The sequence below is a fragment of the Ananas comosus genome, linkage group 2 (genome assembly GCF_001540865.1).
Source record: "Ananas comosus cultivar F153 linkage group 2, ASM154086v1, whole genome shotgun sequence".
Taxonomy (NCBI): domain Eukaryota; kingdom Viridiplantae; phylum Streptophyta; class Magnoliopsida; order Poales; family Bromeliaceae; genus Ananas; species Ananas comosus.
This window is the reverse complement of record NC_033622.1, coordinates 12,582,869-12,596,495: the sequence shown is the minus strand read 5'-3', so window position 1 is coordinate 12,596,495 and position 13,627 is coordinate 12,582,869. Positions and strand designations below refer to the sequence as shown.

The 13,627-nt window shown below is 34.0% G+C and overlaps 3 protein-coding genes across 4 annotated transcripts; 2 read left to right on the top strand and 1 right to left on the bottom strand.

Annotated features, from left to right (window-relative positions):
* LOC109727801 (serine carboxypeptidase II-3-like) lies at window positions 56-1,718 on the top strand. Its single transcript, XM_020257986.1, has 3 exons — window positions 56-422; window positions 1,025-1,132; window positions 1,240-1,718. Exons 1-3 carry the CDS (start codon window positions 56-58, stop codon window positions 1,560-1,562), a joined length of 798 nt encoding a protein of 265 aa, XP_020113575.1. The 3' UTR covers window positions 1,563-1,718.
* Window positions 1,638-2,638, top strand: LOC109727791 (serine carboxypeptidase II-3-like). Its single transcript, XM_020257973.1, has 5 exons — window positions 1,638-1,847; window positions 1,918-2,024; window positions 2,128-2,214; window positions 2,301-2,406; window positions 2,495-2,638. The coding sequence occupies exons 1-5, from the start codon at window positions 1,638-1,640 to the stop codon at window positions 2,636-2,638; spliced, it is 654 nt and encodes a 217-aa protein (XP_020113562.1).
* On the bottom strand, window positions 3,260-6,887 carry LOC109706485 (polyadenylate-binding protein RBP47-like). Of its 2 annotated transcripts, XR_002215217.1 has the most exons (7): window positions 6,445-6,887; window positions 5,038-5,491; window positions 4,603-4,661; window positions 4,410-4,540; window positions 4,194-4,290; window positions 3,768-3,860; window positions 3,524-3,651 (listed from the first exon to the last, which is right to left on the bottom strand). XR_002215217.1 is itself a non-coding variant. In XM_020227329.1 (6 exons), the coding sequence occupies exons 1-6, from the start codon at window positions 6,793-6,795 to the stop codon at window positions 3,496-3,498; spliced, it is 1,248 nt and encodes a 415-aa protein (XP_020082918.1). In that variant the 5' UTR covers window positions 6,796-6,880; the 3' UTR covers window positions 3,260-3,495. The 2 variants fall into 2 exon arrangements, 1 of the variants encoding a protein (XP_020082918.1); XM_020227329.1 differs by lacking the exon at window positions 3,768-3,860 and having other exon boundaries at window positions 3,260-3,651; window positions 6,445-6,880.

Genomic DNA, 13,627 nt, shown 5'->3' with positions numbered 1-13,627 from the left:
CCGGAACCAACTATAAAAGAGACCGAAAGAAAAGAAAGAAGAACTAAAAAAGAAGATGACGGTGGTGTACTTGTCTTTGCTTTTCGGTTTCCTATGCTTCTTCGCATTTCCAAAAACCAACGAAGCTAACATGCAGGTCGAGCAGTTGTTGAAGCTGATGAAATCCACTATGTTTTCGAGGCCTGCAGAATTGTGTTCATTGGCCGATGGCGCACTTTCTCCGGTTTTTGTTGGCCAACAAGAGGGGCTAATGGCGGCCGACAAGATCGATGCTTTGCCCGGCCAGCCCGAGGGTGTCGATTTTGTGCAGTACAGCGGATACGTGACGGTGGAGCCGAAGAAGGGAAGAGCTCTCTTCTACTACTTTGCTGAGTCTCCACAAAATTCGTCGACGAAGCCTCTCGTTTTGTGGCTTAATGGAGGTATAAATAAATTACTAAAATATTGATTTTGTTGTAAATAGTATAATTTTTTTTTATGAAAACTTAATCTAATTTGAATATTTCTATACAGTTGAACTTACAAAGGACACACATCAATCATTAAAAATTATTGATTTTGAATCCTTTAGAGCACTAGGTAAATAATATCGAAAATTTACAAAAATTACTTTCTAGATAGTTCAAATATACTAGATGAAGTCTAACAAAACTGATCGTTGATTTAAAAATTCCATCATCAAAAGCGGCTTAGAAACATAAAGGCCTCCGTACTCATACACAAGTCCATCTCTCTCTCTCTCTCTCTCTCAATATATATATATATATATATATGAGTTGAGCTCTGAGTTTAATATATATGTTTGTGATTTTTTAATCGTCGGATTATTTCAAAATTCGTGCAATACTAATACTAATAAAGAGGACTTAACAGGAATACTCATGAAATTTATTATTGCTAGCTACTTTGGCAATACTACTACGAACCTTTTTCTTGTTCATGCATTAACTGATCACATATTGTAGAGAAGCTCAACCTACTGTTGTTTTGATTTACATATATATTGTTATAATTTTTTCTGCAGGACCAGGTTGCTCATCACTAGGGTATGGAGCCTTTGAGGAAATAGGCCCCTTCAGAGTAAAGAGTGATGGAAAAACACTTTACAGGAACAAATATGCATGGAATAATGGTGGCTAATTCTCTTCAACCTAAACCAACATGTTTTATACGAGAATTTAATTTACATATTAGTAACTGAGAACTATTGCTAACAAGAGCTGTAATTGTTCTTTACAGTGGCTAATGTGCTGTTTTTGGAGTCGCCTGTGGGCGTGGGGTTCTCGTATTCGAACACATCTGATGATATTTACAGTAATGGAGATAACAGAACTGCTGAGGATTCCTACACTTTTCTCGCCAACTGGTTCGAGAGATTTCCGCAGTACAAGGGCCGAGATTTCTTCATCAGCGGAGAGAGTTACGCGGGGCATTACATCCCGCAGCTCGCTGCTACCATTCTTCGTCACAACAAAGGCGGCAGCAACCAGGCGGCCATCAATCTCCGCGGCGTCGCTGTGAGTGAACTGCACCTGAATGTGTTCAAAGAGCAAAGAACATAAGAAGCTGATTGGTAAACTTTGGTTGTTTTTTTTGTTCATCAGATAGGGAATGCTTTTGTAGATGTTCCAACAAACATGGAGGGGACATATGAGTTCCAATGGGGACATGCTTTGATCTCTGATGAGAGTTACAGTAAAATTCGAGAAAAATGCAACTTCTCTGCACCGAATAACGAATGCTTTGATGCTGAATCTGAAATCGACATTGGATCCATTGACTGGTACAACATCTACGCTCCAAATTGTCGTTCTGCTGAGAATCGCGAAACCAAGCCCGACGACAGGGTAAGAAATCAGCTACTTACAGTTCCGTTCCCTCGAACCAGTTTTAAGTACTGTAGTTGGAACTGATCAGGTGGGAGATTTCGACCCATGCACGGACGACTTCGTCTCTCTTTATCTGAACGATCGTGCAGTGCAGAAAGCGCTTCATGCGAAAGCACGCGATTGGAAATTCTGCAAGTAATAACCCTCTCTAAGTTTGCTGAAAATCATGCAATTTATTAAGATCAGTAAATTGTGGTTAGTTCCGATAAATCTCAATAATTTTGGCGTTTAAACGCAGTCTCCTACAATGGAAAGACAGGCCACAGACTACGCTGCCGGTAATCAAGAATCTCATTGAAAGTGGCTTACCAATTTGGCTGTACAGGTAAAAATATTACCATGAACATAACCTTCATTTTTTCAATTTAAAGCTCAATATTTGTCATTTATGCCCTTTTTTTTTTCAAACAGTGGTGATACCGATGGAATAGTGCCAATAACAGCGACGAAAAATGCTCTCAAAAAGCTTAATCTATCGATAAGTAACAAATGGCGACCATGGTACTCCAACCAAGAGGTAGTAATAAAACTGCACTAATCTTAAATATAGCAATTGTTGAGAAAATTGAAGTAAAAAAAGGGAAAAAAAACACTATGTTTCGCAGGTCGGAGGTTATGTTGAGGAGTACAAAGGGTTGGTGCTGGTTACAGTGAGAGGAGCAGGGCATATGGTTCCAAGCTATCAGCCTGAGAGAGCACTAACTATGATCGCTTGCTTCCTCAGGGCCAAGCTTCCACCTACTTCCTAACTAAACTCAGCAGCTAATCAATAAAGAACTTGGACTTATGAGAGATGTGTGACAATGAAACCTGTTTGATCAGTGACTAAAGGTCATTATACAAATGTTCATCAGATATTGTCTAACATTTTTAATTACTTCAAAGATATATGTTTTCTGTTCCTTCTATGAATCCATCTATGCGACAAGAAATTGCATATCCAAAGAACTGCAGGGCTCTGTTTTCCTACACATCATGGGGCTCACATAATGGTAATCGAGTGATCTTTACATTAGCTAACCGTGTCTCAGTTATTCATCTTCATAAACTTCGCAGCTGCAGTAAATTTTCATCTCACTGAAGTATCACTCCTAATGGTTCGTACCACACCAATTTTAAAATCACAAACCAAAAGCTAAAGATGATCGACAAAACATGACACATCAAAGGGCACAATTTGAGTAGATGAGGTTGTTAATTTCTGATGCATCTTTGTCAGCTGCCCAATAATGATTAGAAGAGCCATAAAATCTTTAATAAAAGCAGTCTACTAGTGAGGAACTAGCGGATTACAAGCATAAGCAACATTTGAACTTCTCCAAAACATAAGACAATAACGGTATGACCATGAAAATTGAGGCACACAAACAGGATTAAATAGCTCTAAGTTTAATTAATTTCACCAGCGAGTCAAAATTTTTAAGTTGACAGGAAAATTCCGAGTAAAATGAAACCTTAGAAGTGCTAGCCATGGAAATGTACTGTACACAACCAGTCACTACCTCTAACTCACGCTAAGGCCCATCCACTGATCTTTGGAGGCCACAACTATGCCGGTTCAAATGAGTTCTCATTCTCTCTCCTACTCTCTTTATTTGCAGTCTCTTCAGCTCACCTGTTGTTGATTCCGGTAGAAGGGATAAGCCCCATATGCAGCAGCATACATGCTCGGATCCGGAAAAGGTGAGGCATAACTGTATCCATTGTAGAACTGCGGCCCATAATACATACCATTCCACTGATTACCAACATCAGCCCTTATCTGCAAAAAAGAATAAATGATGAATTAAAAAAATAATGTAATAAGAGGGCAAAACAAGTGAGCAAATGCTGGATTTTCATTTATATGACAAAATAATAGGTATATAGATAACATACCATTCTATAATAGCAAGAATTCAAGTGCCCATCGTTACGGACCATATCCATAGTGTTGTATCATGCCAACAAGATACCGGCACGATATAGCCCCTGTGCCGATGGCATAGCTCAAAATCCTTTTTTCTTTAAACTAGTAAGTAATTTTCTCAATAAAGTTCAAAAAAATTGATAAAGATACATAATAAACAATTAGAAATTTTTCTTATTAAAAAAAAAATCATGTCATTATGTGTTGGCACCTATGTATTTATTGTGACCAACACTCATCGGCATGGCCCGGCATGCACTGTGCCGTACTGTGCCACAGTACTTAAATCCTTGCATAATGGTCTAAATATATTTAGCTACTGAGTTTAACATTATCCCATCAAATGAATATATCCAGCACCTATTAGAGGTGAAAGTAGACCTTACAAGCTATACCTGTTTATTTGCTGGGTTGCGACCCCATGAAAGACGAACAGCCTGCTTCCCAATTACTGCTCCATTCAAACCTTGTAATGCTGCTTCAGCATGTGTTCTACCAAAACAAACAAAACGTGCATTATTGGGGTTCTGTGTTGATAAGAATGCAAAAAAGTAGCCTTAAAAGGAGAAAAAGTAGAGGATAGACATAATCAAGAAGTTAATAGAATATACCTCTGAACGAATTGCACAAACCCACATTGTTTACCAGCTGGAATTTTGACAGAAGCAATGTCACCATATTGAGAAAAGGCCTGCCTAAGATCATCTTCACTGACATATGGGTCGAGACCTCCAACAAATACCTACAAAAGTGATAATATAAATGGCAGAACGGTAACTTAGCAGACAAGAGCAAAGGATTTACTGTTGTGTTTGTTGAATCGCCATCTGACTGTGCTGATGCACCATTGGATCCAGACCCACCTGCGGTTAAATGATTGTTAGAACCAAAAGAAGAAGAAGAAGAAGAAGATAGAGAATGTAATATTAGTGATTGCAAGCAAAACTTGACGTTAGTAAGGATATGTAATGAGTTGAAACTGAGGGTAAAAAACAAAACGGAATCACATAGTATATTCAGATATGAAACAGAAATGTAAAAAAAATAATTGAAAATCAGAGTGAGGATGAAAGTCCACAAAAAATAGTAAGTCAGATCACAAGCGATTTTCATTAATACCCTGCAGAAAGGGCATTTTCGGATTTACAGAAGCATCCATGGTAGTTCAAACTTTTGAAGTACTTGATGTATTTGCAGGTATGGCTGAAATGAGAATAAAATAGCAAAACTTGCACTCACCTGAAGACTTTCTGGGAGTTGCAGGGCCAATACGCATTGGCCGACTGGAGCAATACACTCCGTTCATTTCAGACATGGCACGTGTCTTCTCCTCGTCATTTCCAAACCTCACGAATCCATAACCCTTTGAACGGCCAGTTGTCGCATCAATAACAACTTTTGCGCCTTTTACAGAAGAATATTTGCTGGAAAAAGTTTCTTGCAGTGTTGCATCATTGACATCAGAAGCTAGATCGCCTACAAATATGGAGTAATCGGAAGAAACATCTGAACGCCTCTCTCCCATGCTGAACGATGCCCAATTTAACCTAAAGGGCTGATCTGTGTTGGGCATTATATGACCAGCAAAGCTATGCAATACTTTTTCAGCTGCTGCACGTGTATAAAACTCTACAAAACCATATCCTTCCGACTGTCCAGTTTGCTTATTGCGAATTACTTTAATTGTTACAACCTACAAAATGCTTAAACTAGTCATAAGGAGAAGAAATTAACTTCATCTTCAAGTGAAATACAACAACAGAAAATATAAGGAACGAAAGAGTGCCAAATTTGATTTATCGTCACGTAGAAAGACATAGTACTATGAAATAAAGTACTGCACAATTTTATGGAAATCATGAACATAATATTGTGAATTGACGCAAATAGTGAAGTTGCAAGATTAGTTTGAGAAACCTTATTACCATTCCAATTGACTTCTATTGTAATTATCAAATCACATTTCTATGAAATGGAGATACTTATTGACCATATCAAGCAAGGTAAGAAATATTAGCTAATTGCTCTCCCACAAGCATTTTCATCATGATGCCTAAAATATCATTATGGTTTGATAGTTAATGTTCTCTCTGTCGCCCAGATTTTATCAGTTTAACGCTATTCATGATTAACCGATCTGACTCATTTTCCACTTTCCATGATTATAACCTTCCACTAGTCAAAGAGATTGGGGAATGTGATAATCAAAGAAATCGATGACCCAAAAAGCAAAGCGTAAATCCACTGATCTAGATAGCTCTTACATCAAAAGTTTCACTTGTCAATGCTGATTTAATAGATCTCGACGATTTTACATGCGAACTGAGACACGATTATCATTTTTCAGGTCAATTATCCACATTCATTTCTTTGATTCACATTATAGTAAAAAGTGCTATTAAGCAGTGAACTACCTGTCTAAAATTACACTTCCCATTTTTGGGTGCCAAAAAGATAAAAAAGAAATGACCTTTTCTTATTCCAGGCTCATAAATAGTGTTGTGCTGATCAATTATAAACCAATCCATCTTTTCTGTTTATACCAGATCAACTATAATCAACAAAATAATTCTCTTAAACATACATAAGATCTAGGGTTAAGACATCAACGACGAGAAGCGGAGGGGATTTTATGGAAACCCTAACCTCGCCGGTGTGGCCGAAGCAATTGTGGAGGTAGTTCTCTTCCATCCAGTAGAGGAGGTCCCCGACCCAGATCGTCTTATTCTCGTCCCCACCGCCGCCGTTCGCCGCCGCAGCCGCCGCCGGGTGGTGGTGGTAGTGCTGCTGCTGCTGCGGCTGCGGCGGCGGCGGGGGCTGGTGGAAGGGCATGAAATGCTGCGCAAGCTGCGGCGGCGCCGCCACTGCCGGCAACATCTGGTGTGGCATCACCATCGTCGCCGCCGCCGGGTACTGCATCGTCCCCCACTGCGGCGGCCGCTGCGTCTCAGATCCTCCCGCCGCCGCCGCCGCCGCCGCCGCCGTAGGTTGTTGCATATTGGGTTGGGGAGAGAGAAAAGGTCGTGGAGAGAGGTGAAGAGAGAGAGAGGCAGAGAGAGAGAGATTTGGAGATTAATTAGGGAGGCCACTTCGGGCGGTGGTGTAATCTGGACCGTTCGATCAAGCGTGTGGGATGCTTTGATGGCCGTTGATGGAGGAGAATCCGAGGGAAGTGATGAGGTTGACCAAATCTACGTTGATGACTATCCGCTAATGTGTGATTTGAATATAACTTTTAAAATTTTAAAAAATAAAAAATATATTATAATTATATATATATATATATATTTTTTATTCTCAGCTAAAAAGTATGCAGAATCTATTTAAATTATGTATCATTTTTAGAATTTATTTAAATTATGTATCATTTTTAGATTTTGTTTGGGATTGTAAGGAAATTACGTTACGTGCGATAAGAAAGTACGATCGAAAAATATTATATTTATTTTTGTATGTAATATTGCGTTTCGCATGTCATGATGAGTTATTTACGAAATATTTTCTACAGAACCACCGGAGAACACGGAAACATATCCCTATATACTTTATCCAACCTCATTTTATCTAATAGCGTTAGATAGAACTCAATACCAAATTAAGCCTTAATCGATTATTCAATCTTTTAAAATTTCAATTTTACTATTTTGATTTGAATGGGTCAACAATACTTGATTATAAATTTTGAATATGTCATTTATCTTTATAGGTTTAATTAATATACTTTATACAATTCTTATAATTATATATTTATTAAAATAAAAAAAAAGCTTAAATTTTGAAGTCAAAATACTTAAATCAACAAACTGAAAGGTTGGATGATAAAATTCAAAATTTTGAAAGGTGATATAGAAAATTAGCTAATCCTAATGTTGAACAAATATCTATCTATGTTATATATAAAAGCACATATTTCAAATTTCGGTCTGTCGATAGATCCATTTTAAAATTCCAAATATAATGATAAGAATAGAAACAGTTCAAAATAAGAATGAATACATAACAAATAAATTTTAATTTATTTTTTTCTGAAAATGAATAAATAATAAATGATACGTAACAAACAAACTTTCAACTAAGATAACGAGTGCAAAAAAAATATTTTTAATTTCAAAATATTTTTTCTTTTCAAATAAGTATTTAAATATAAATTATTTCTCTATTTAATTTCAAAATATTTTTTTCTAAATAATGATTAAAATTTCAATCTATCGATAAATTCTTTTCAAAATTTCAAATATAAGATGAATACGTAAAGATAAGAATAGAAATTGTTGGAAATGAATACAAATTATTTCTTTTAATTTATTTTTTTCTTTAATAGATAACTGGTGGAAAAAATTTATTTTTCTATTTAATACTTTAATTTAATTTTCTCACTAACAGATATCGGATGAAAAAAATATATATTTTTCTATTTAATTTTAAAATATTTTGTTGTCCATATTCTCTATTTATCTTCCGGTGGTGTTTGGATTGGGTACAAGAGGGAGGATAAGGGCCTTATCCCCCTTTTGTACCCAAACACCAATTTTGGTTGGTTCGAAGTTTGTTCCTACCCCTTATTCCCTCTCTCTCTATAGAAGGAAAAAGAATTTTATTTTAAATTAGAATTTTAATTTTTAATATTTAAAATTTATAATCTCAAAATTAAAATTTATAATATAAAATTTAATATTTAATATTTAATATTTGATATTTAAAAATTTTTAAATTTTAATTTGATATTTTATTTTTTTTTAATTTAAATTTGGTCTTGAATTTAAAATTTTAAGAATTTAAATTTTAAATTTAATTTCAAATTTAAAAATTTAAAATCATAAATTATAAATGTAAAATTTAAAAATTCAAATTTACATATAATAAGATGGATAATATCATTATTTTCTATTTATAACTACCCACTATTCTTCTCATTACATGTTTCCTATCTAAACGTTATTTTTCTTATTTTCCGAAATAACCTAATTTTCATCCAAACGTAAAATTGGTCTAGTTCTCGCTTATAGCTAAACTTGTATTTTTCTCTGGAATAAATAGTTCTTATTTATACCCGAACGAAACGAAGCCTTAAAGAATTAGGAAGGAGAGCCAATAAAAATATAAGTTATTTTCGAATTTTAAATCATTCTTGATTTATTTTTAATTGTTATGTATATTTGCACGTACGCTCAGCCTTTGTGTATACATAGGATTGCAGTGATCTGCATGCATTTTCAGGAGTATTTACAAATTTGAACCCAAAAATGGTCATATTTTTCTTAAAAGAGTAAAAACAGCCATCTAATTGGCCCAAAGTTAAATAAGAAGGCCGAGCACTTCTTTGGAAGGGAGTTACAAGTGACAATGGCCTTGATAATTAATATTAGAGGTTCTTGTATTGTTGTTTCATATTTTTAGTTAAATTTATTTTTATAAAAAATAAACAAAGTGGATAACATGTTATTTTTCTATCCAATAATAATAATAATAATAATAATAATAATAATTGCGCGTAAATAGATTAATAATTTTTACTTATCTATTTTTTAATTTATTTCTAGCCGGCCATGATTTTAGGTTTTACTGTATCTAACTGAAAATGAGCACTACAGCAAATCTTGAAATTAAGAACACGTTAAAAAATAACTAGCTACGCTTTAAAGCATCGATAAAAATAATTCCGACGCTTATAAAAGCGTCAAGCAAAAAATCATTAAGTAAACATGTCACGATAAATATACCGACGCTTTAATATAGCGTCAATAAAGTTTTACCAGTATTTAATAAAAAAATATTTATTCGTGATATTTAATTATGATGTCAGTACATACTAAATATTGAAGATGTTAGAATAGAGTATAGTATAGAAAGGATCGTTCAAAACATACTTAATTTGTTGTAATGGAGGGTCATGCATAGACCACTTAATATAAAGATTTTTTTTTTTCAAGAGAAAATTCTTTTTGAAAGCTCAACTTTGGGTTAATGATCCCATACATACAAGCACTTTTTCTCCAAAAAAAAATTTGCATAAAAATTTGTCACTCTTGTATTCAAATAGGCACATTAATTAACAAACAACTATAGACACTCAATTTGCACCATTTTATTCAACTTGATGGGCGTGATCTCTCTTAAGTTATCTACGTATTAATTAGCAGCCCCATAACTTTTTGACTTGTGTTAGTACATATATTTTAAAAAAAGGAAAAAGGGAAAAGGAAAAGGGAATATTCCTTAATCTGTGATTTTGCAATGGCTGGTTGTCATTTGTGTTGGATAATCACTCGCTGGGTCCCATTCTATTCTTTTGTTTATTTGTCGCATAGATACTGCAATGTTGATATTGGTATCTAAATATATATCATTTACAAAATAATAAGCTATAAAATATCTTAACAAATTGTTAAGTTTTAACAGAGAGTTGCTGGACAAAAAAAAAAAGAAAAATTAAATGTAAAACCTTAAATTTTACTTATTTATTTCAAACTATGCATTAGGTTAAGAAGCTTCTATATGTTTTTACTAAGAAACACTTATGTAACCGACTGTTCCTAGAGCAAGTGGCAAAAGGTTTGGTGGTTGGTACCTGAGACCTAAGTTCGAATTTTAGTTGATTCACATTTTCAGCTAATTAAGTTTATTTCTAAATGAAATAAACGAAGCGAGTAGCGTGCTACCTATCTCTCTCTCAAAAAAAAGAAGAAATATTTATGTACATTTTTTTTGCTCTATTTTGCTTATTTGTTTTCTATTTATGGTATATTTTTTTGTCCGACGTTGAATTTCAGTTTCAAAATAACTATCAACTGAATTAAAGCTAATGTAAAAGTTATTTTAATTTTCGCCTCTATTTGCTTGATAGGAAGATAATGACTAGGTTTTACTTATTTATTTATTGATTTATTAAGTTATTCTTCTGCTTATACATTTATTAATTATCTATTACTACTTACCGACCGTCCCAAGAGCAAATGACAAAGGGCTTTGCGGTTGATACCCGAGACCCAAGTTCGAATCCTAGTTGATTCACATTTCCAGTTAAGTTCCAAGTTCGAATTCTAGTTGATTCACATTTCCAGTTAAGTTTATTTCTAAATAAAATAAACGAAACGGGTAGCATGCTACCTATCTCTAAAAAAAAAAAAAAAACTATCTATTACTACTTTGCGAAAGAAGACCGTGAAGTCGAATGTTCCCTACGAATATAAAAGGATAAAAAAAAATATAAACAAGCTTTTCTCTGTCCCTCTCTCTCTCTCTATTAACTCTCTCTAATTAATCTTTTTATCGTCGGATGTTGAAAGAATTTTCGACAATCTCTATCACGATCGTGCTCGCAAGACGTTAATTTCCTATGAAGGACGGGAATACGTCTTAAGATAGTACTTCGCTTCCAGATCGAACACTTTCTGCTTTCGTTTCTTCAGCAATTTCAGAATTTTTCATAGTATTTTTGTGTAAATTTATTTTTATTTAAATAACAAGATTTTGTTTCATAGTTTAATCACAATCGCATTTCGTAGAGTAAGATATTTCTAACATGATGAAGATCTACATTAGATAACATGTAGATCTTCATCATGTTAGAAATATCTTACTCTACAAAATGCGATTGTGATTAAACTATGAAACAAAATCTTGTTATTTAAATAAAAATAAATTTACACAAAAATTACTATGAAAAATTCTGAAATTGCTGAAGAAACGAAAACAGAAAGTGTTCGATCTAGAAGCGAAGCACTATCTTAAAATGTATTCCCATCCTTCATAGGAGATTAACGTCTTGCGAGCCCGATGNGTAGAGTAAGATATTTCTAACATGATGAAGATCTACATTAGATAACATGTAGAAAAAATGCCATTGCAAGTGACTTGAAAGATTTTATATAAGAAAATTAATAGGTCATAATTATGATACACTTTTTGCTGATAGAAATATTTTTGAGAGGACATGGTTCAAACTCCCTACTTCTATTAAAAAAAAAAATCCATATTTTTATAAGATGATGATGGTGTTTTATTGTACAATTACATGATCGGCAAGTTTCATTCATTATTTGTTAAAAATGAACTGAGGTAGAAAAATAACGCAACTAGGTTTCGAATTTGAAATCTTGAATACCAATTATACAGTCTGCGCTAGGGCCCGTAAAGCATGTTATAAACATTCTATTTTAGTGCTTTTGTGTGGTTCTGATTATGCTTCATTTTGCTCTCTAATGTTTGGTTGGCTCCAAAGCTCCTGGAACCTCCCCTTTCCCTCTGAACAATTGAGCACCTCTCTTTTTTGTGCTCCACATGGCTGTAGTGCATAAGCTTTATGCAATTATTTTAAACTCATCTAATCACTACTCAAATCAAGCATTAATTAAAAAACAAATGCAAAATGAAGCTTTATTAGCTTGCCACTACATTGTTATAAAAATAACGCCAAATGTCCTATCAACAGTTAATTGGAAGTGGTTGAGATCAAGAGGAACTTCACTACTTCACAAAAGAAGAGTTTGACCCAAATAGGCCATTAATTTGGAGGGTCAGAGACGTTTCCATAATAGTTGAATTTAATTACTTGTGTGATATATTATTATGTTTCCATTTAGATTGTTTCTGAGGGAGTCATATGTAAAAATATGTTTTGGTTTAGGCAAAAATAATAATAAGGAAAGGGAATAAAAGAATTGCCCAAAACATAGGCAGCAGGGTTCAAGAAACACCATGTGGTCTCTTCTTTTTTTTCTTTTATTTTCCTCCTCTTTAAGATACCCTTTATTAATTAGAACATACATTTTATTTCCACACGAAGTGAGATTTGAATTCAAATCTATTTGTTGATTTTGTTCATAGTTTAGGATACCGATCAACAACTCGCAAATAATTTTAAGGACTTTAATTGATTCATACGTATAATCTAAAACGCCAATACATAATTTACTGAAAACTATTTATGAAGACACAAAATATTTTTCCCGTAAAAATTTCTAGCTAAACAGTCTCCATCTGTATAGTATCTCTATTCAACAATGAAACTATAGTTTTATTTAGTTCTTAAAAGAAAATAATTTCCTTCGGAAAACTCCTTAGGAAGAGAATATTTATGTAATGGTTACTCGAGAAGTTAGATTTTACATATTGGAGGAATAAATCATGAGTACTTAATAATAATATTATACACATAAAGCCCTTTTATTCAAAGAACACTAGCATGATGAGCAAATATATTCATCTTTCTTAGGAGTCCCCATTGGAACTTGTCTTATTTGCACGTAATATATGGGTTATGTTAAACGAACTTGTTCTGCTACATTTTTCACTTTTTTAATTTGGATTTGACACCCCAGAATTATGTTATGTAATACAAAACATGTCATGTCATTTGATCATCTTTCATGAGCAAAAGATCACTACACAAGGATGAAACCCATAAAAAAAAAAAAAAAAAAAAAAAAAAAAAAAGAGGGTGAGGGGGGAACTCTACAAGTTCATAAATATATGATTATTTACAATTTCATTAATCAGTTGAAGATTACATAGAGTTTACTAATTCAAAGATCTACACAAACTTTCAAAAATAGAAGATACTGACACAGAAAATACAAATTCTTGGATACAAAGGAGAGACAGTGAATCTCTTTGTTCGAAATGACGAAGCGGCATTGAGTTGATGCCTATTCTACGGCATTTTTCCCACAACTTTGGTTTCAACAGTGTGACCAATGCCTGGGCTGTGCCCATGCGAGGTGGGCCGATTACCATCGGTAGTCACCACCGGTTGACGGCGCTCGATTTCAACAGTATGACCAATGCCTGGGCTGTGCCCAGGTGCGGTGGGCCGAGTATCATCGGTAGG